A 22,927-nucleotide genomic window follows, 5' to 3' on the forward strand; every position below is an offset into this window, starting at 1 on the left:
GCCTAAGGGCAGAGGCGGGTTTAGAGACAAGGGAAAAGATAAGTTTTCACTGCCTTTCGGAAGGCAGAAAGGTTGTCCAGCGCGCGAATATGATGTGGGAGTTCGTTCCACATCTTGGGTCCCAGGAACCTAAAGGAGCGTCCGCCCATGCGGGAGAGTTTTATGCGTGGGACACAGAGGAGGTTTTGGTTGGAAGATCTTAGGTTCCGTGACGGCGCATAGGGAGTGAGAAGGGGTTGAAGCAGAGGGGGAGTGTCAAGTTTGAGAATTTTGAAGGTCATGATGAGGGTCTTAAACTTGATTCTGGAGTCAACCGGGAGCCAGTGCAAATTCCTGATGGTTGCTCTGGCTGAACATCTGCGGGGCAGGCCGATCAGAGTTCTAGCGGCCGAGTTCTGCACGCGTTGGAGTCGTGCTAGCTCACATTTGTTGGCGCCGAGAAGGAGTACATTGGCGTAGTCTAGACGCGAGAGTATGGTGGCTTGGATGATGAGCTGTCGGGTCTTTGCGTCAAAGAAGCCTAGTATGTGGCTGAGGCTTCTCAGTAAGCCAATGCAGGTGCCAGCAACTTTCTTGGTGTGGGCTTGAAAGTTGAGTGAGTCGTCCATCCATACACCCAGGTTTTTCACAACGGTTTTGGGGGGAGGGATGGTACCGAGGGAGGACGGCCACCAGTGCTCATTCCAAAGGCTGGTGTTTTTGCCGAGGAGGAGCACCTCTGTTTTTCCGCCGTTGAGCTGTAGACAGTTTGTGGTCATCCATTGGGCGACCGCGGAGAGTCCGTTTTTAAAATTAGAGGAAAAGTTTGAGGGTCCATCTGAGAGGGCAATGGCCAATTGTGTATCATCAGCATACAATGGGTAAAATTGAGTCCAAATCCATTATGTTATGTAGCAGATATGCATTCGTCACAACTCAATGCGAGCGACGCACCATGATTCTTTTGACTAAGTTTTATTTTGAATTTTAGGAAGAGCTCTCAATGCAGAGTCTTGCTTCTATCTGCCCATTGTTTGTTTTCAATTCCCAGGAACAGTTTTCAATGACTCAGGCATGGAAAATCAATGATGGTGGTCCTGCCCTAAAAAGTGGGGCCACCACTAACCCTGTGGTTTTTATATTGGTAGATTACATTTAAGACTGTTTCCACTGTCGATATATGCTTTAGCAGATTGCAAAGTACTTAGATGCAACCCTCATTATAAAGTGTAACGTTTCTCATTGGTTTCAGAAGCATTGAACACAGGTGGGTGGATAAAAAACGGTTTCAGATAACTCAGATAACTCATAAATGTAGGGCTCTTCACATTCTATGGCTTATATCTATTCCTTCTCAATTTTGTCCACTCATCTCCTGAACCATGATATATTTCAGCTCAGTAGTTCTTAGGATAGTCTTAATTCTGTGGTTGATAATTATAGGGAACAACAATCTTCCAATTTCTGGTTGAATATAGGAAACAACCTTTGGACTTTCAGTAAACTGCTGGCTGCAAAAAGCCAATTCAACAGGTATTTATATTTACACATAGAAGTGTTAATTTGTATTTGAAAAAACAGACAACCATTTGCAGTACAATTCATTTGTTTAACAACAGTGCTGCCAGATATACTTCTATACGCTAGCCACCATTCCGGAACCTGAAGTCAGAAAATGTTAATCTTTCAGTCTTTTCTTGACCTTCCTAAAAGATCTTCTGAGTGCATTCCCATGGATTACATATCATTTTCTAACTAGAAATGCCCCTTATTACAAAATGTTAACATTCAGGTATTGGTTTAACACATAACCTTGGATCTGATTCACAAAGGTAAACTTAAGACAGACCTATTTCTTTGTGTGTGTTGTTCTCCACCCCGCTGTGGAGTCTCCGCAGTCGTAAAGTTCCTATTAAACAATACTCTGTGAATACCGCAAAAGAGTAAAGCTGCACAAAAGTGTAAGTTTACCTTTGGGAATCAGTCTGTCCTGTCCCTTATATTCACTTTAATGATCTACTTCTTAATCTCAGCCTCCAAACCTTAAAGTGTTGAACTTGTTCTCATTGTTTGATGCAATCTTGAACCTTCATGAAAAAGACTGGTTGAATGAGAGTATGTCATCCATATTATGTTTGTCACTTCAAGAAGCTGATTTAGAGTTGGATGCAACCAGTAAATCCGATATTTTGAGGAAGTGGTAGTTCTGTGTTGGAAAATTCTCCACCAGTGCACAATCCTGTGGCTGATTCATCTTGGACATTCTGCCCTTGTGGTTGCAGTGATTCCTCTTATGGATTTTCCATTGCTGGAAAGTCCTCCAATGGAAGACTCACCTTTTGCTCTGCAAACAGGTGGATTTAATGCTACTACCCAAAGTTAAGTGAACTTCAGAGCTTTTGGATTCTCTTTTAGTAGTTAGGGATCTGTCCAGAGCTTCTCTTCAGAGCCTTAACACAGAGGTCTAATAGATGCCCAAGAAACACCTGAAGTGTGGGGGCACCAACACCTTACATTCCAACAGGCAACCCCTGCAGCTCCTTCTTCCCAGCAACAAAGGAATAAAAAGGCAATCTAGAAGGTGCAGTGAGGCCGTCTGAGACTTCTAGTGGGGCTCATTTTAAACTCAATGGGGTATTCTGTACATTGATGAGTGTGCCTTCTCCTCTTGTGCAGCAGGAACTAAAAGAAAAGGCATGTCATCAAAGGACAGAGACTCCTTACATGATGGGACTCATTCACACAGGAGAGAGATGCTTGAGCCTCCAAGCCTTTTCTTCAATTTGTTTTAGAGCTTGATGCTTTTTTGTTACTTGTTGTGTTGGTGCCTTGCACATTGTGAGCAGATGCTGTACTGGATTAAGGATGAGGTGGACAACTGGAAAATAGTTTCGTGAAATCCTTTAAAATACATTAAAACTAGCAATGTGTGACCACCAGCTTGAAAGCTACACAATAGCAAGAACATCTGTGGAGCCTTCACAGTGCAACTGACCTGCCTCATGCAGAGATCTCATGGTACAGAAACACCCCTCTGTCCTGTCTCATGCAAAGCTGTTGTAGTATTCAGATGTCCACCTTCCCTGGTCCAAGTAAAGCGATGTTGATATTGAGATGTTCATTTGCTCTTGCCCAAGCAAAGCTGTCCTAGTACTGAAACATCCACCCACCATATTCCAGAGAAAGATGACATGGGTTAGAAACTGGGCTGGTATGGACTGGAATATAATCCCTAGTCAAGCAGCATCCACAATCCTAGTAAGAGAGGCATTTCAGCTATACACCCCTATAAGGAACCTAAGATCAGCAGCTAGCTGTCTACTATCTGTTCCCCGAACAAGAACCGCCACCTGGGTAGACAGACGATTCTTGGTAGCAACTCCCAGACTGTGGAACTCTCTCCCTTCACATATCAAAACTGCCCCTACTCTCATTTGTTTTCGTAGGGCATTGAAGACTTGGCTCTTTAACCAATAAGTTTGTGTGCCGATCACTGTATCCTAAAGCATCATACTGCGCCTAGACACCCTTGGGTATTAGCTGCGCATTAAAAATTAAATAAATAAATAAATAAATAAGTAACATTAAGAATCAGGCAAACCCTAAATTAACCTCTGTTCACCTCACCTGGTAGCTTGGCAAAGAGCGGTCAAGCTTAACTTATAAGCAACACATAAAGTATGTGTGCAACATTTCAAACAGTAAAACAGTGAAAACTCCACAAAACAAGATTCCACACCAGGTTTGAAAAACAGAGCTTGTTTTAATAAATAAAACAAGACCAAAACGACAAAATTCCAATAAGCATAACTTGAGTTATGAATTGTTAATGAATAAACTGTAAAATAGCACTTAGAATCAGGGAGTGCCAACCAAGGACGTCTGGTCACACCGGACTGGGACAAAGTCAAAAGTCTAGGCCCACCGCAATGGAGCACAGGCTGGCTACAGGGACCCAGTAACACCTGCCGAACCAAAGTACCTTTGAGAGCGGTTGTGTTGTTTTGCGTCAAAGATGCGTTGGGCAGCCATTGCAATACGTCAGCTCCGAGGTGCAGCAATGCTCTGGTGCAAAGTCCTGATGTGTCATCGTCTAAGATTCTGTCAACAGAGATTGTGATACGAAGTCCAGTGTCGAGTATGCAAGGTGCAGCATGAGCGATGCGTCGGTTCGGATGAGCAGTGAAGCTGTGATACAGAGATAGTCATTGAAGCTGCCATCGATGAGGGATGCGAGGAGCTTGCGCTAGGTAAAGCATTGTGCAACGACAATTCTGAAGGCAATGAGTCAGTTCCAGATGTGGGAGGATGCGGCAATGTGATTCTTTTGTGGCATGTCCAATCCATGCAACAGTGGTGATGCGTCAGTTCTGTTTGGAGATGTGCCACTCAGCTAAGGAGATGCCTCCATTCTGCTCAGGGATGCATTTGCGTTATAATGGCATGCGTGATAAAGTCATATGCGTTGTAAAAGTTTTAGAAATTATGTCTTTGCGGAGTAATAGTCCTGCATTATAAAAATTGCGGAGTGATGGTATGCAGGATGTTGGTTTGTGGAATATCATCACATATTCCCAGGGGAGGGATAGTCCCTTTCTTGGTATTTCCTTAGAGGCGGGCCTTGTGTCCGGATGTGCGTGGCGCGAGGCCTGTGCGCAACAGAAGTGGAAAATCTCCAGTGTGTGCTTCAGGCGTCACTGGAAGTTAAGGCGAGATTACATTTCCTGCACAATGGCCCCTGTTTTGCGCTATTTCCGGCCCTTGAGAATAGCACCATGCCTGACCTCCATACAGTAAAGAAGGTGCACGTCACTGGGAGCACATGTGAAGCACACCCGGAGCTGGAATGTACAGAACCTGGGAAGAAAAAACAATGAAATATTGGGCACAACGCTTGCATTTTGTTTCCATAATCCCGCGCCCCGCACACGCCCCCTGCACACGCCCACAGCACACGATATGAGACATGGCACGAAGGGCGGAACGTACCACACACCCCCAGCATTTGTCACGCCCCAGCACACGCCCACAGCACAACGCAGACACGCCCACAAGGGCCTACTTTGCTGGCACGGTTCTTTTACCTTTTAAATGTATATGGTGGGCGTCTGCATAACCTATGTCCTTCTGCTGCAACTGCCCTTTCCAACTTTGTATTGGTTGTTGTGATTGGTGCTATGGTTCCTGAGATTACCCGCCTCAAAGGTTTGGGCTCTCTCTTTATTATATTAGTATAGATTTTATTACCCTTTACACCCTAAAAACTAATCCCACCCTGTTCCCTTTAAATACCCCTGCACCCAATAATCATAATTCACCCTTACTCCTTAAAATACCCCAACACCCTTAAACATTAACCCATCTTAACCCTATAAATATACCCTGTACCCCAAAACCCAAACCTATCCCTAAACCCTAAAAATACCCCTGTACCCCAAAACCCAAACCTAGCCCTGAACCCTATAAATACCCCTGTACCTCAAAACCCAAACCTACCCCTGAACCTTAAAAATACCCCTGTACCCCAAAACTCAAACCTAGCCCTGAACCCTTAAAATACCCCTGTACCCCAAATCCCAAACCTAGCCCTGAACCCTTAAAATACCCCTGTACCCCAAAACCCAAACCTACCCATGAACCCTCAAAATACCCCTGTACCCCAAACCCCAAACCTAGCCCTGAACCCTTAAAATACCCCTGTACCCCAAAACCCAAACCTACCCCTGAACCCTAAAAATACCCCTATACCCCAAAACCCAAACCTAGCCCTGAACCCTAAAAATACCCCTGTACCCCAAAACCCATACCTATCCCTAAACCCTAAAACTACCACTGTACCCCATAACCCAAAACTGTATCTGAACCCTTAAAATACTCAAACACCCCAAAACATATACCTCAGTACCCCAAAACATATACCCCTATACCCATACTTACCTTATCCAAACATTTTTAAAAAACATGCTTTTACCATTCATGCATTTACAACGAATTTCGTTGTAAATGCATGCGTGTAAAAGCATGCAAAATGTAATGCCATGCGTTATAATGGCATTGCGGAGTCATGGTACTTTCGTAATGAAAGTATGCGGAGTGATTGTATGCGGAAAGAAAGTTGCGGAATAATGGGAGTTTACCTTCCCTCGGTAAGTATATTGGTGGCACGGCGGCCCACATCTCCAGCAACATACTCATATTTTTTCACCACCCATTTTGAAAAATGCAGAGGTCTCTCTCATTGATGGCCAGCATCAACATAGACTTTTAGACACACCTCCCGCCACAAGTTCCAGAATTGCGAACTTTAGAGCTGGGGAGCTACGCTCGAATCTCGGCATCAGCTCAACATCCTGTGATTCCAGGCAAATCGCTTTGTCTCCCCGTGCCTACCAGAAATGAATGTGTTCTTCTGTAATGTAAATTGTGCTCATGCCATGTTGTCGAGTTTGCGCTTTATAATATTGCAAGGAAAAATAAAGTAGGGACACTCGAGTTCACACACTACTGAACGTGCACTCTTAAGTGCATCAGCAGTGCACTGTGAATCGGAGCGTTTCACAGGCCTGTCACAGATAAGAAATGCTATCAAAACGAAATCCTACAAAACAATATACTACTGGCCGGCAGTCATTCATACCCGTACAACGTCGGGAACGGGCTGCTAGTAAGAAATACAGTTCTTCATGTCATATATTGTAAGGATATTGCAAGTCATCTTGGAGTCCCATGGCCTTATAAAGGAACTAGCCTTCAGCCTCATTCCTTTCTATAGTTATGGCACTCCTCTGTGACTTGCAATATAACTATAATGAATGGCAGGAGGTGCTTTATCACATATATTACTTACATATAAAGGCAGCATTATAATTACCGGTTACCTATGTACCTATAACCACAATATTGACGGTGCTGTTCCTAATTCATGTACAACAATTACAGACAACTAAAAGGGCTCCTTGTGAACTCTCTCAAATAGAGCCTTCAGAATGTACTGGAACCCAACTCACAAGACCCTGGACCCACATTTTTGATTTGGTTGTTTCTTGACACAGCACTGTCACTCTGACAACATTACTCACCCCTTAGAACTACCCGTTATATGTGTAGTCTCATGGGGCGTCATGAGGAGCCCCATTCATCGCTGTGCCCATCTCACCTAACTACCTGGGGGGGTCTCAAAGGCGGATAGCCACCACCTGCTGAGTTGCCTCTCAATGCTTTATGCCTTGCGGAAAGAAGCTATTAAATTCAAGCAACTAGTTTTTGCTTTCCTGGTAATCAAGCTTGGCAAACAGTGGGATTATTGTTCTCTCAACTTTGTCAGTCATTCTCCTGGCCCCTAATCTAGAATAAAAGTAATTTATTTTTTTCAGGTTCTGAAGAAGAGCCCGCTAATTGAGTGTCACTTTTGACCTTCTTGGGAGGATAGGCCTGGAGCTGCCCATTTGCTGGAACACACTCTGGTGCCTAAACATATGTGCAGAAAGTTATTCTGGTGGTTGTACCAAAGTGGAGTTCACTTCTTCTGAACTCTGGAGCATATTAGCAAGGGGAAGTATCGCCGCTTTTTCGGCGAATTGTGCCGAGAAAGCGGCGATACTTCTAGAGCCCTATCTACAAGGGCATTTTAACGCCTGGCTCAAGCCCACTTTGCATGTCGGCGACAAACATCGCTAATGACATGCAAAGTGGGCGTTCCCACGTCCAACCACATGTAAAATGTGGTTGGAGGTGGGAACACCCTATTACCAAGGTAGACGTTGGGAGAGGCAGACCTGACATAAACTCGTTTATCGCAGGTCTCCCAACGCCTGCTCTGACCAGGTGTTAGGGCATTGATAACATGGGGGTGTGGGTCATAAAGCTGAATCCACCCCCCCCCCCCCATATTATCAAGGCACACATTAGTGCATGAAAACAACATTTGTTTTCATGCGCTAATGTGCCATATCGCCGACTATCGCCGGATTTCATTTCGCCTATGTGATGCGCATTGATAATTGCGCGCTATCACAGTGAAAAAATACGGCAATAGCCGGCGATATGGGAATTTGCGTTATGTGTTTTCTAATGCTCTTCTAGGTAATATGAGCCTCTGTGTTCTGTTCAACAGCCCAGATTAGTAGCTGTGCTGGGAAGTGTGTTTCAGAAAGAGAGATCCTATGGATAAGCACATGAGCTCTCAGTCAATAAAATCTAGACAGAGGTGTCCGCAGAGGCACAGAGTCGAGAAAGTGTATCTCAATGTACCTTTCTCTCATCACAGGAAGTCGCGAGTGGTCATGGAGTCCTGAAGCCGCCTCCACCTCCAGGGAAGCAGTGTCCTGAAAATGCTGCTCGCGAGAGGAGTCGTGTCCGAACCCTACGCCAGGCCTTCCTGGCCCTCCAGGCAGCACTCCCTTCGGTTCCTCCCGACACCAAGCTATCCAAGCTGGACGTGCTTGTTCTGGCCACCAGCTACATTGCCCACCTCACCCAGACCCTGGACCAGGACCGCCAGCTACCCGAGGACAGCCAAATGCTCAAGGGACCCGGCTACCTCCACCCCATGAAGGTGAAAGAAATTTTAGACTACTGGGATTGCCTGGGAAGGAATGTGTATGTGAGCAGAACTTATACAACCTTTACCGTATAATCTGTATTTATTAGTCTCCAGATTACAAGGAGGATTGCATCATTACAGCGCTTTCAGCAAATATCATTGGAGAGATGACTGCCTCTGCTTTGCATAGTTATTTAGAGTTTTTTTCTACAGTGATGCTGCACTTTGTGGTATGAGAGCGCCTTACAGAGAGCACAATTGATACATAGGCAAGCAGGTCAATACATACATTGTGACATGGGAGGAAAGAGCAGGGAGAAGAAGACAGCGAAGGTTTGAGAAAGGAAGATGGAGGGGAAGACGGGAGAAGGGAGAGGGACTGTTGTGGCAACCAGGGGCACTACAGCAGACCATGGACTCACTGAGGTAAAAGAAAATAACCTGAATGCCACAACAAGGAGATGCAACCATAAGCAGAAATAAGACCATCAAAACATAGTTACTTGAGACTGGTTCACGACCTGATTCACTTAGGTACATTTAAACAGTCAGTCTTTAGAACTGTTCAGGAGGAAAGGTTGTACAGTGCTAATCACAGCTGGAAAGAGAGGTAGTTCCAGGAGGACTCAGCAGAACCAGAGAAAGACTGTTTTAGAGCATGGGAAGTACAGAGTTTATGTGTTTCCAACAGAAGCAAGTTTGTTGCACCTGAGACATCTCATGGCACCGTAAATGTTCTGGAGGTGAGCTAGGTATCTTGGTCTGCCGGAGTGAAGTGCCTTGAATGCTGGACAGCAGATTTGAATCTTTATAGGCGCTTCCATAGGAAGTCAATGCAGGTTTCTCAGAATAGGGGTGAGGTCATCCGATTTAGTTGAGCTGTCAGGTTGAGGAAGACCTTGATAGCGTTGCCCACGTAGATGGTAGAGATGATCAGAGTGTGGGCATGGGTCCTCAGCTGGTCATTAATAAGGATGAATTTTATTCTCTTTGGGGCATATTATCAAGGGGGTTTATCTCCGCTTTTTTGGCTTTAAAAGCCAAGAAACCGGAGATGCAATTATCTCCCTATTACCTAGCTGTTGCTAACACCAGTTAGCGACAGCTAGTAGGAGATAGCGACCATCTTGGGCCCCGCTTTGCAAGTCAGTGATATTTATCACTAATGACATGCAAAGTGGGTGTGCCAAGATGTTAGCGACTGGAAACAGTCGATAACATCGCTATCTCCTATTACCAACTTTTGGAGATATTCGCGCTAAGCGCGAATATCTCCAAAAGCTAACACCTGCCCTGAGCAGTTCTTAGCCATGTTATCCAATGGGAGGTGGATAACATGGCTAAGAGCATTAGCTCGGTAATGCATGAATATCGCTGACTTTTCAGCAATATTCATGCATTTCGGATGATTTTTATCGCTTAGGAGATAAACCTTGATAATAGCAAGGTTCCTAAGCGATAAAAATCGCCGCAGCTCGGCGATAAAAATATCGCCGCTAAACCATCATAGCGATAATTATCGCTAGTTGTTGGTAATATGCCCCTTTATCTGGTGAAGGTAGTAGTGGGCTGACCAGCCTAATTTGTTCTCCCGAGTTAGCATTCATAAAGTCAAGTCTATCCTCAGTCGTCGCTGGAGAATTCATGTTCTCAGAGTGGAAGAAGTTCTGCAGGTCAGCAGAGTGGAACTTAGACACAAGCGATAGGGTCTCAAGAGAAAGATGCACTCAAGAGAGCTGAACAGCCTTTTTAGTTATGCCAGAATGGAATATGTTGGGGGAATTGTTGAGCAATTGTTTTGGGAGTTTACAATCAGATCTAGTAAGAGGACCTAGTCTGGGCCGCATCACTTACGGCTGGACGTCGAAGCAGAGCTGGACATATGGCTAGCAGCAGGGTCCATGCTGAGAGGTGACCGGTGGGCAGTGTGCCTCCAAAAGAGAGCTGATTACAGGCGCAGTCCAAATGGACCTAAGTGAAAATGAAAAATGCTTTATTGAGAAATACAAAAATGAGGATTACAAAAAGGTTGTCATTATTGAAGAACCCATAATAAAGATTGTATAAATATGAAAATATGTATCACTCTAACTTCAACGTCCAACTTATCCTTAACAACAACACTATGTCTGCACCTAGCGCTATGTCTAAACCTACCTCTACGTCTAAACCTACCTCTACGTCTATACCTACCTCTACGTCGATACCTACCGCTACGTCTAAACCTACATCTACGTTTATGCTTACCTCTACGTCTGCACCTACTGCTACGTCTTCACCTACCTCTACATCTAAACCTACCTCTACGTCTGCGTCTACCTCTACATCTGCAGATACCTCTACGTCTGCACCTACCACTTCATCTAAATCTACCCTAACAAGTCTGCATGAGGCAGATTCTCTCCCATTTTAGGCCTAGGTTCTGGAATATCCCACTTTCATGTGCGCCCACATGTGGCCACGACCATAACATACAAACAGCACGTGTGGTTTTGCAACAATTTAGTGTGCCCACAAAGAACATCTAATTGAACTGTGAATGTACTATTGTAATGCACATGTTTTGTCTTCTTTTGTATCTCTCTTTCTTTTCTACTCTTTGTCTCATGTTGTGCAATACTGTACTGTACTCTTTCCAGCCTTGAGAAGGTCCCAGGTTTTGATGTTTGCTGAATGCAATTCCACCTATCAATATGAATTTATGATGCCCTCATGTAAAGTTTTTAGTAGAAGGATGACATACGTGTACATGATCAAAAGTCCAACATACTTGAGCTTTGCTTTTTCACTTGATCACAATTTCACCCATGAAAAGACAATGATGTTTACACAGTTTATGTTAATGAGATATCTTGTAATGAATGTCATTAAACCACAGAACCTGAGCATCTAAGCACTCTCTGACTGAAGCAACCTTATATTACATTCTTGTTACCAATCCTGGGTGTATAGGCTTTAACCCAGATAGATGCTTGGCTTAGCCACTGAACATATATTTCATTTTTGTAAATTGGGTATTATTAGGGAGTCGGCAAAGAGCAAACAGCCCTTGTTTCTCTTAAAAGTATTGCCTCAGGACTACGATACCCAATCAAGCGTAAGCAACGGTATGGAAAATGTGAAACTTTAGAAAGCTCAGATTTAATTTTGACTAGGCTAAACTGATACAAAATAAAATATTATATATATAAATATTACAAATATAAATATAAATATTACATATATATATAAAATAAACATAAACTATAGTTCCATAATACAAGAAAAAGTATTTTCTACATTATAGAATTTAAATACACTATTAAGAATAAAAATACGGAAAAGACCCATAAAATTATATTAAAAAATTATAAAAACTAAAAAGTTTTAAAAATAGATTTAAAATACTTCCCAACCCATTAGTGGATAAACTACCAAAGTTAGAGCTTGATAGTGAAAAGCAAAACCACTAATGGCCCGCACACCCGGGGATATTCTTCCCTAAGTGTGGGCTCATTATTTGTATTTTCTGCCCCTCTTCACCAGGTCGAATATGGACTTCTCGCTGTCCACCCAGATATAGGCTATTGAAGGAGCCATAGCGGGCTCCATTGATGGAAATCTGACCGTCCCCCGGGCTCTTAATAGAGTGGGAGGACTGTCACTGGCACTGCCTACATTTGCTCCTCAAGGCTGGATACCTTTGCCCTCGCTGAACCCCTTGTCAGCACAGCAAAACGTTCAGACCTAGTTTTCTTGGGCACACTTCAGCACCTTGTCCTGATCCTCTGTAGATGAACAAAGTTGACTAAGTCTCTATTACTTTAAAATTCTGGGAAAAGTTCTCTCTTGTCAGTTCTAAAGCCACAGCTGCACAGTGCAGTTTGTAGGCACTGGATCTGTCCTCAGTGGTCATCTGGGCCTTCTCGGGATCAGGACTCCACCTGCTTTTCGTGTCACTTAAGCAGTAAAATGGGAGGCCACCCACTTGACTTCTAGAGAGTAGTCCCTTTGGTTCCCGCAGGAGTTAGGAGTCTGTGAGTCCTATTGTGAGTCCTTTTCTTCCAGAAGGAGTCAGGAGTCTTCTTCCAGCAGGGCCTTCTTCTTCAGATGAAATCTTCCCAGGCCCAGGACTGTTCTGAGGAGGTGATTCTGGAGGTGCCAGATGTATCCTGTGCTCTAGCTAGCGATAAGAGAAATGCAATCCCCGAATCACCATCTGCCCATCTCCTTTTGCAGCCCTTCCTCATTGCAGTTACTGAAAAATTACTCAAGATTGTAGATAGCGAACCCTAGTTGCCTGCCAGCATGCCTGTTTTCAGCTCCCTGGCCACTTCCCTTTCAGATGAGCAGGGTGGGGAGGATTGGCAATGCTGTCTTCAGCTTTTAAAACTGAGCTCAGTAACGCGCATTTTTGTGAAATACTCCATTTCTGACACCATAAGCCTGAGAGCAATTTTGCACATCCTATTAAAGTCTTACAATTCATTCAAATGCCATGCCAGGCGAGTATGCACCGAGGCCATTACTATAAGAATTTATAAGATTTGTTTTTATATATATGCATATACAACATTCTATTTATATGTGTCAGTAATGAATATTCCAAAAGATGCCTCCTACTATCTTAACTTTAAATACCGGAGACAGCACTACCCATCTTCCCCACCCAAGGGGCTCCTACCTGCGTCATAATTTCAAGCCTTCAGTTTACAAACAGCATCTCTGGTGCAATCCTCTGGCGAGTGGCAACTGGCTGTTCATTTTAGCAATGTTGATCCCCGAGAAGAACCCCAGGGAAACTAATTCTACTAAAGTGGGCCACAAGAAGCTAACAACTTTTGCTAGTTTTAGGCATCAACATGGACGTCAATTCACCAGAATGGCTGGGGTTTGAGCTTCACTTTCACTCACACACACATGCACCCACCTTCAGACATACACGCGGAGGTCAGCGCTCTAGTTGTCACCACCCCAGGGCTATTTAGATTGGTCAGACTACGGAGTTGCTGCGGTAGGGAGGTGGTGGCAGCGTCTCCCGATCCGCTGTTGCTACGGAGGTAAAGCCTACTACTGACTGCTTGCTTGTCCTGACTGCGAGGGCTGCGAGGAGCTAGGAAGGAGAACGATACGCTAGGCATTTTTACTGTTTAATATTGTGAATTAATTGTGAATTTTAATATTTGTTGGAATTGATTTTAATAATCCACAAATGCAATCACAACTGCCTTAAAATTCCTAATACTCTCCCCCGCATTGTCTGGCTCGATATTGAAGCCTGTCCGCCCCGGTCCGACTCGGCAATTATTGCCGTAGAGCAGAGGGCGGCCAGGTAAGAACCAGGCATAACAATTCCCACTTCCGCTAGAGCGGAGGTCAGCGCTCTAGTTGTCACCGCCCTCAGGGCTATTTAGCAACGCCCCTCCAACAAGCGCGCAGCGGTTGCGCGCAGGGGGCGCCTTCGAGCGCGCCTAAGAAGCGCCGAAGAAAAGCCCGTCTGCGCCCGTCCGTGACAGGACGGGAAAAAGGGACATGGCACTGGTCTCTGGATCATTCGATACACAGGTTAGCCCCACTTTATGCTACTCTAGAGAAATGCTTCTTCGTCTAAATTCGACCTCAAATGAGACATGCATACGAGATACTTGGCCTAACTTTGAGGGCCCTTTCTCCTGTGCTAACTGCCACTTTCAGGCTATAAACACATGCCTAACTAGGGACATCCCTACTGATGTGGGCTCTATAGCCGTGACGAAACATTCTGCTCGGACCCCTCCCTCAACAGGAGTTGATAGTGCAGACAATATCAATCATACTGCCAGGAAAGGACCCCCAGGACTTAAATGTCTTTTATTGAATGTACGTTCGCTACCCAAACACTACCAACAATTGTGGGATCTTATTAACTCTGACTTGCCAGATATCTGTTTTTTCACAGAAACATGGTTAAAACCTCACACCATCCCTACAATTATGCTAGGGATCCCTGCTGGATATAAGATCCTACACCTATATCGTCTGGTTAAAATTGGAGGTGGTGTGGCTGTTGTCTATAAAGAGAACTTAAAGGTTTCAGTACTTGACCAGTGTAGCAATGACCAGATGGAAATAATGATTTTTAGATTCCCCTCTTCCCCTAAATCACAGTGGAAAGGGGCATTACTATATCGTCCCCCTGGTTCTTGTCTGGATTTTTCTTTAAATCTCATGGAACTATTAGCCCCGCACTTTAGAGCCAATGAAGATTTTATTCTCCTTGGAGATTTTAATATTCATGTAGATGTATTAAATAATCCCGACACCATATCCTTACTTGGTGATTTATCCAGTTTAGGACTCAAAATTCAAAATAATGGCCCAACACATATGGGTGGCCATACATTGGATCTAATTCTAACCAACTGTCCTAAAATAATATGTTGCCCACCCACTCCTATTCATTGGTCAGATCATTACATACTATCCTTTCAATTACTTGGCTCACACTCATGATCCCAAAAACCTCTTCCACCTATATGGAAAAGAAAATAGCATAAAATAACCCCAGACGCATTACAGCAAATATGGAAAGAACCTATCTTTCTTGAAGAGGATAATATTGAAGTAGGATTAGCCAAGTTTAATAAAGCACTATTAGAGGCCATTGATCAACTTGCTCCAATAGAATTGCATAAACAACGTGCTAAGCCAAAAACAGAAATATGGTATACAGAAGAATTAAGAGCTGAAAAACAAAAGTGTAGGAGTCTGGAGAAAAAATGGAGGAAAATTCATACTCCAATTAGCAAAACTCTCTATCTAGAAGCTCAATCCAACTACCTTAAAAACATAAAAAAGCCCGGAGGCATAAACTTGACTCACAAATTACAGAGGCAGGAAATTCCACTAGGGAACTTTTTAAAGTCCTACAATCCTTTGTTAAACCTACAGCTTGTGAGAGCCCAGACGACTTTAACCAAAACCTATGTGATGAGATCTCGATGTTTTTTGAGAAAAAGATAGACTTAATCTATGAAAAAATCACTAAAACACCATATAATAGAGATATCATAGATAGTCCTAGATATGAACCTACCAATAATGGAACAAGTAGACCTACTCTGACTTCGATCCCAGAGATCAGTCTCACTGAAGTAGATATTCTACTTAATTTAATTAAATTTGGCTCACCGACTGATCTATTACCGGCCAAGATGATTGCTCCCCTGGGCAGCATTCTGGCCCCAAGCCTTAGAGCATTGATCAATCTCTCCCTCAAAGAAGGAAGGATCTCTAAAAACTGGAAAAAGGCAGTTGTGAACCCAATTCGCAAAAGCACTGCGCTACCATGGTCGGACCTTAATAACCTACGTCCCATATCCCTCCTACCCCACATCAATAAGATGACGGAGAGACATGTTAACTCTCATCTCTCTAAATTCATCAAGGCAGCGGACGGTCTGGACCCTTCTCAATCTGGGTTCAGGCCAAATCAAAGCACAGAATTAGCTCTCCTCTCCGTGACCAACACCATCCGAATGGCACAGGATAGAGGAGGCTCTATGATTCTGGTGCTATTAGATTTGTCCGCTGCCTTCGATACGGTGTCTCATGACACCTTGATCAGTCGTCTGGAGGGAATAGGAGTGCAAGGAATTGCTCTATCATGGTTGAAAAGTTTCATCTCCAACCGATCCCAAAATGTTTGCTTGGGCTCCCACTACTCCACCTCTAGGGAGCTCACTAAGGGGGTTCCACAGGGCTCGTGCTTAAGCCCCACATTATTTAATGTGTATGTGGCCCCCCTGGCGAATGTTGCAAGGAAATATGGGTTCACACCAATATCCTATGCAGATGACACCCAGCTGCTGTTCCCATTCCAAAATATGACTTCTGCAGTAAGGAATTCCTTTGCTGCTGGAATGAGAGCAATAGCTGGATGGATGACCTCCAATTGCCTACAATGCAATGTGGGCAAGACGGAGGTCATGCTCTTCGGAAATGCCCCACTCCTTTGGTCACCTGAGTGGTGGCCTCCAGAATTAGGCACAGCTCCATGGCCTAAGGAAAGTGTGAAAAATCTGGGTGTCAAGTTGGATCAGTCACTGGTGCTAAAAGACCATGCCATTCAGGTTACGGGAACCTGCATGAGAGTCATTGGCTTACTTAGAAGGGTTTTTCCTTACTTAGCAGATTATCATCGGAGAACATTAGTGCAGACTTTAGTTATTAGTAGGCTTGACTACTGCAATGGATTGTTTATATCTGCTAATGTAGAACAGCTGAAGAGGCTACAGGTTGTTCAAAATACCGCCGCCAGGTTGATCCTTAATGCTCCTGCTAGATCCCCCTCATATCCCCTACTCAACAAGCTACACTGGCTTCCTATACGCCAGAGAGTACAATTTAAGATATGTTGTACTATTCACAAATGCTTGTATGGAATTGGCCCTAGGTATCTGACTGAAATCTTTCAACCCTATCAACCAGGAAGAACCTTAAGATCTGAAAATCAAGCTTTACTACAGATCCCTAGGATCAAAAGAGAAAGACAAGGAGGCCGAGCCCTTTCATTCAGAGGTCCCACTTTATGGAATTCATTTCCCCTCTCTATAAGACTAAATTCCAATCTTTTTACCTTTAGAAAATGTCTGAAGACGCACTTGTTTCCTACCCAGCAATCCTAGTTATGTCACACAAACTTTCTGTCTTTGCTTATCTTCGAAACAACGCAGCGCGGAGATATCTCCTCGGAGATCGAATTCCTGCGCTTTACAAGAAACATAAACAAACAAACATAAAATAACACACTCTCACAGGCACCCACATTGAGACATACACACACTCTCACATGCACCCACCTTCAGACATGCACGCATTCTCACATGCACCCACCTTCAGACATGCACGCACTCTCACATGCACCCACCTTCAGACATGCACACACTCTCACATAAACCCACCTTCAGACATACAGACACTCTCACATCCACCCACCTTCAGACATACACACACTCTCACATCCACCCACCTTCAGACATACACACACACTCACATGCTCCCACCTTCAGACATGCATGCACTCTCACAAATACCCACCTTTAGATATATACACACTCTCACATGCACCCACCTTCAGACATACAGACACTCTCAGATGCACCCACCTTCAGACATACATACACTCTCACATGCATCCACCTACAGACATACACACACTCTCACATAAACCCACCTTCAGACTTGCATACACTCTCACATAATCCCACCTTCAATCATGCACGCACTCTCACATGCACCCACCTTCAGACATGCACACACACTCACATAAACCCACCTTCAAACATGCACGCACTTTCACATGCACCCACCTTCAGACATGCACACACTCTCACATGCACCCACCTTCAGACATACACACACTCTCACATCCACCCACCTTCAGACATACACACACTCTCACTTGCACCCACTTTCAGACATGCACACACTCTCACATAAACCCACCTTCAAACATGCACGCACTCTCACATGCACCCACCTTCAGACCGGCACACACTCTCACATAAACCCACCTTCAAACATGCACGCACTTTCACATACACCCACCTTCAGACCTGCACACACTCTCACATAAACCCACCTTCAAACATGCACACACTCTCACATGCACCCACCTTTAGACATACACACACTCTCACATGCACCCACATTAAGACATACACACACTCTCACATCCACCCACCTTCAGACATACACACACTCTCACATGCACCCACCTTCAGACATGCACGCACTCTCACATGCACCCACCTTCAGACATGCACACACTCTCACATAAACCCACCTTCAAACATGCACGCACTCTCACATCACCCACCTTTAGACATACACACACTCTCACATAAACCCACCTTCAAACATGCACGCACTCTCACATGCACCCACTGTCACCCACAACAACGCACACAACATACATTTAGTTTTTTTACTTACCTCATCTGCCAGGAAAGGTTGTATTACAGCTAATTGTACTCAATTTCTTTAGATTGATAGTGAATAATGTAATATTATTCATGACTAGTTGAATGAAAAAATGACAGAAAATGACAGAAAACAAGGAGAGTGGAGCCCCAACCGACGTCCTTAATGCTGGCGCTGATTTGCAGGCACCAAATGTGTCACCTCTGTGGCCAAGGGTCGCAAAAGTAGAGGCAGGGGTTGCAAGGGGAAGCAAGGGGGGGTTACAGCTGCGATCCCTGGTGACCCCTAAATGACGTCCATGGCGTATCACAGGAAAAAGTTTCCATGAAGTGAGCAGGGCAGCTTTGTACATGCGCTGTTAAAAAACGTCTCTTTTTCTTGTTTTTTTTTCATTTCATGTTGTGAGGACACGAATCGTGGGATTAAGGGCACACATAAACATCTCTATTTCTACTTTCTCAAACATGCAGATATTTCTAATTTAGCCATTGATCTATCCTTGGCTATGAATAGCTTCTGTTAAGGCACAATAAGTGAAGAGAAGAGCACAGGTTGGGGAACATCAGTAGGAGCTATCTCAGATTGCAGTAGCAGCACCCACGTTGAACAAAAGTCATAGACACATTTAACGATTCCCAATGGGGTCACCAATGGACCTGCTCATCAATATTCATGAGGCTGGTCGCAATTTGCGACCCATTGGGAATGGGCAAGAACACAGGGTTATTCATCTTGTATTTCAACAGAAAAAAACTTTTTCCATGGTCAGGCATATACAGGTATTGCAGCACTGTATAAGAAAATCATGTGACAACCAAAATGCACTTGGTGCTCTAGAACGTGTAAGTCAAGAACGTGGCAACGCAAATGATAAGGTGATCAGCGTGGACGGCGCACAGTGAACAGTAGTGCAAATAATATACAGTGGGTGGCTCAAGAATGGTGACAAAATGACATCACTGTATAAGGTAATTTGTAATTTGAATTGAGCCACGGTAGAGAATGCGCCTAGTATTGCGCTGCAGAGTCGACGGCGTTTCGATCCTCTTCAATTGGGATCGTCTTCAGGACAGGGTTGTCTGGCTTGTGTAGTGCTGCGGGATGTAAAGGACAATTCAGGTAGAAGTAGGGCGGAGTGGGCGCTTGTGTGTAACTTGGCGCGGGTGTAGTGTTCTAATCTAGGACCCTGATCGATACTGTGACCTTATGCCCCTATACGGCTATAAATCCATTTATTCCCTATATTGGCATAACCGTTCAAGTGCAATATTCAGAAACTCGTCTCTGGCCTCACACGAACAGAGACACATTTCCTTTGCAACCAGTTAGTGCAATGACATAGCAGAAGTTACTATCTAAGATTCCTAGATTAACACTCCGAGTTCTTCAACAAGATAAAAACTCAGCAACCTGGAAATCCCCGCTTGCTATGTTTTGATTAGTAATAGAACTCTAATGAGCACTGATAGAAGATCACTTCCTAGTGACATCTTTATTGACGTCTTATGTCCAAAAACTTACGTCAAACAAGGCACCTTTCAGGTATAAATATTACCAACGTTGCCTTAAGCAAACGCTGTCTCGCTGTCTCGCTGCTGCTGAAGTTGCTGTTATGCTGATGATACCATAGCTGCTATCGCTACTGCTATCGCTGCTAACTAGCGAACGATGGTGTGGTGAACTTAGGAGCTGAACAGCCGTCCCCCTGTAAGAGCCCAGCAGATGCAAGCTGCCCGCGGACGCTGCCCCTCCTCCTCCTCCTCAACGCGCTGAGAGAGACGCTGTCTTTTCTCCTGCAGAGAAATCCAGCTCCAGCGATTCTAGTCTACCCTTGCGGGTGACTTTGATATCGACCCCCTGAAGGAGATACCAGACCTCCATCATTCTATTCCAGAGGTATGGTGTTGACTAAACCCTTAGAGAGAATTCTTGACGCAAACCTTGGCAAAACCAACTTAACTTAAAGCTACTTACTTACTCCCCTCCCAAGTATTAGGCTTAGGTCAGGTACACTGGGGTAGGCGTAGTTAGAAGCACCAGTTGAGTATTTTAGCCTAATGTATATATGAATGTATATATGTTTTATTCATTTTAAACCATTGTATGGCTAAGAAACCATATCAATGCTTTTACAGTATTATTTCGCAATACTCATCTTACTGTACGTACTTTTTATAATAACAAGTCTTGCAATTGTGGCAATTCATTTCTCTTGAACGAGAAGAAAGACTGTTCAATAAATGTTACCCTTTATTGAGAACGCCCGTCTCTCTATTCTCTACATATTGTGAAAGTAAACTGCACAACCACTGACTGAGTAAAATAACTGTCTATTGTTCACACGACCCTAGAGATTGACTCTTGATCTGAGGAGCAAAGTTGTCATGTTGCACGGTTGTTGGAAAACTGAATCCCTTCTTGGCTGTGCCAGGGAAGCTGATCACTTCCTATTCAGTCAAGAAAGTTTCCAGTGACCTCTGAGCTAGTTGGTAACAAACCCAATTAAGTTTAGCATAGTCAGTAGAGGCCTGGAAGATCGGCACTTTTACGTCGATACTACTGTTTATGTTATTCCAATGCGCAGGGCCTATTGGGAAAATAGGAACTACACTACATGGCACCCAAACGTTTGGTAAGGCGATAAACTAACGCAAGACGTTAGAGTAACTCAGTCGTGCATTTTTCACACAGACCCTTTTGTCCCGTAAATACTCCAATAGACGTCTGGAGTGGGTGAAAGGTTAAAACCTGCCCGAACTCAGTAGGAAGAGATTCCTATGTAAAGCTCTGGTTTATTCAACGTTGAAGGATACAGTGTTCCAAAATATTGTGCACCTAATCTTTGTCTCCTTGGAGACCAACTCTGCAAACCTTGCATTTATACAATGCCAGGAGAAAACGGAACCACTGGGGCCGCAGCAGATGCGACTCAGCAGGGTCCCGACACTACTACTGAACCGGGTGCAATAATCATCCTGGCACATTTAAGAAAATCTATAACTTTAAAACTTATAGAAAACGGACTGACACCACAAGGTGGTATAGTAATTTTCGTGATAGAGGCACACGAATATCGGCAGACAGAGGTATTCTATTCATGGATAAACTTTTCAGCGGCAAACGCTAGAACAAAAGAGTTTCACTATTACAAAATAGAGAAACCACCGGATGAGTACGCTCCTTTCGAGGAGACTGAAATCCCACTAAAATTCCAAGAGCACCTGCTCTGGTTTAATGACGCCCTAAAACATAATGATCATATTACCAGGTTCGGTCCACTAGGTAGACCAGGAGCAACGTGGCCGGTTCTAGCCAGCTACACACCACATCCGGACATTGCAAAAATGTCAAAAGAAGAGCTGTTAGTACGGCTAAAAACACTTATAAAAATACATAGGCAATTTGTGCAATATGTAATGCGGACTGCAACAGTCCAACCAGCTGTTAATGTACCACAGCTGACCCCTCATCAGGGGAACACTAATAAAATCACACCACAGAACATACAGTCATGTCTTGGTAAAACACCCGTAAAACGGGAACAAATTCCGTTCTGGTTAGCGCAAAAAATCACTCAAATAGAGGCAGTATCTCCGGATACTACCCCTATCGAGAAACACAGAATCTTGACCATCTGCCTTTCTATGGGAATCGCACCACACGTGGAGGACTGCGACACTTGGGGTACAGTCTTTGCTTCCATTTACACAAAAACACACGGTGTTCCGTCTATGGCGGTAATACCAGATGTACTAAGACAGATTCAAAATGAATACGGTCCAGAACCTGCCTTAACTCTTGGTATGAAATTACTGAAAGACTTCAAGCAGGTCTCGGCTATATTATTAGCCAACATAAAGGGAGAAGCAGCATCTGTGGCGATCCGCCAGAAGTTGAAGGAAACAGATATAACAGATCAGCCAATTGAGCTTGCCAGAATCATAGAAAAATGCTATGAAGAATTAGGTAGAGACAGCTTGGGTGGGAAACCAGTAAAGCCCCAACTGCTCGAAAATCCTGAAAAATTATTTATTAAAAATAATTCAAACACTCCTAAAAAGAGCTGGGATGGAAATAAACAATCCACTCCCAAGGAAAAAGTTATCCAGTCCAGAGGAAGGTCTCCTCTATGGAGGGAAAGAACTCCGACTCGAGAACACCAGTCTCCCCAGAGGGAGCCCTCTGAGAAAAGATACAACCTTAGAAATAGGGATAATTTGAAAAAACCTGATAGATATCAAAGTATTGATACACGTCCCTCTCGATCTTTTTCGCAGAAATCGGAAAGAAGAGGACGGTCAGACCCAGGAGAGCACACCAAGTCCAAAGACAAGGAACCTGCTCAGAGTAAAAAATCTCAATTTCCGAAAAAGAAGGTAGCCAGTATTAGGGTAATCAACCATGCCGAGAATACTGAGGACACAGTTGAAAAACGGGGAGTGGGCACAGACAATGTTGGACAGT

General features: G+C 44.1%; 1 protein-coding gene across 1 annotated transcript in view; it reads left to right on the plus strand.

Annotated features, from left to right (window-relative positions):
• Window positions 1–22,927, plus strand: part of LOC147709576 (transcription factor 24-like) — a 137,472-nt gene that overhangs the window by 82,823 nt on the left and 31,722 nt on the right. Inside the window, exon 2 of the mRNA XM_086925512.1 lies at window positions 8,246–8,533. Within this exon, the coding sequence (XP_086781638.1) occupies window positions 8,246–8,533 (288 nt within the window). The remainder of the gene's footprint in view (window positions 1–8,245; window positions 8,534–22,927) is intronic.

Source organism: Lissotriton vulgaris, chromosome 6 (assembly GCF_964263255.1).
Source record: "Lissotriton vulgaris chromosome 6, aLisVul1.2, whole genome shotgun sequence".
NCBI classification, from domain to species: domain Eukaryota; kingdom Metazoa; phylum Chordata; class Amphibia; order Caudata; family Salamandridae; genus Lissotriton; species Lissotriton vulgaris.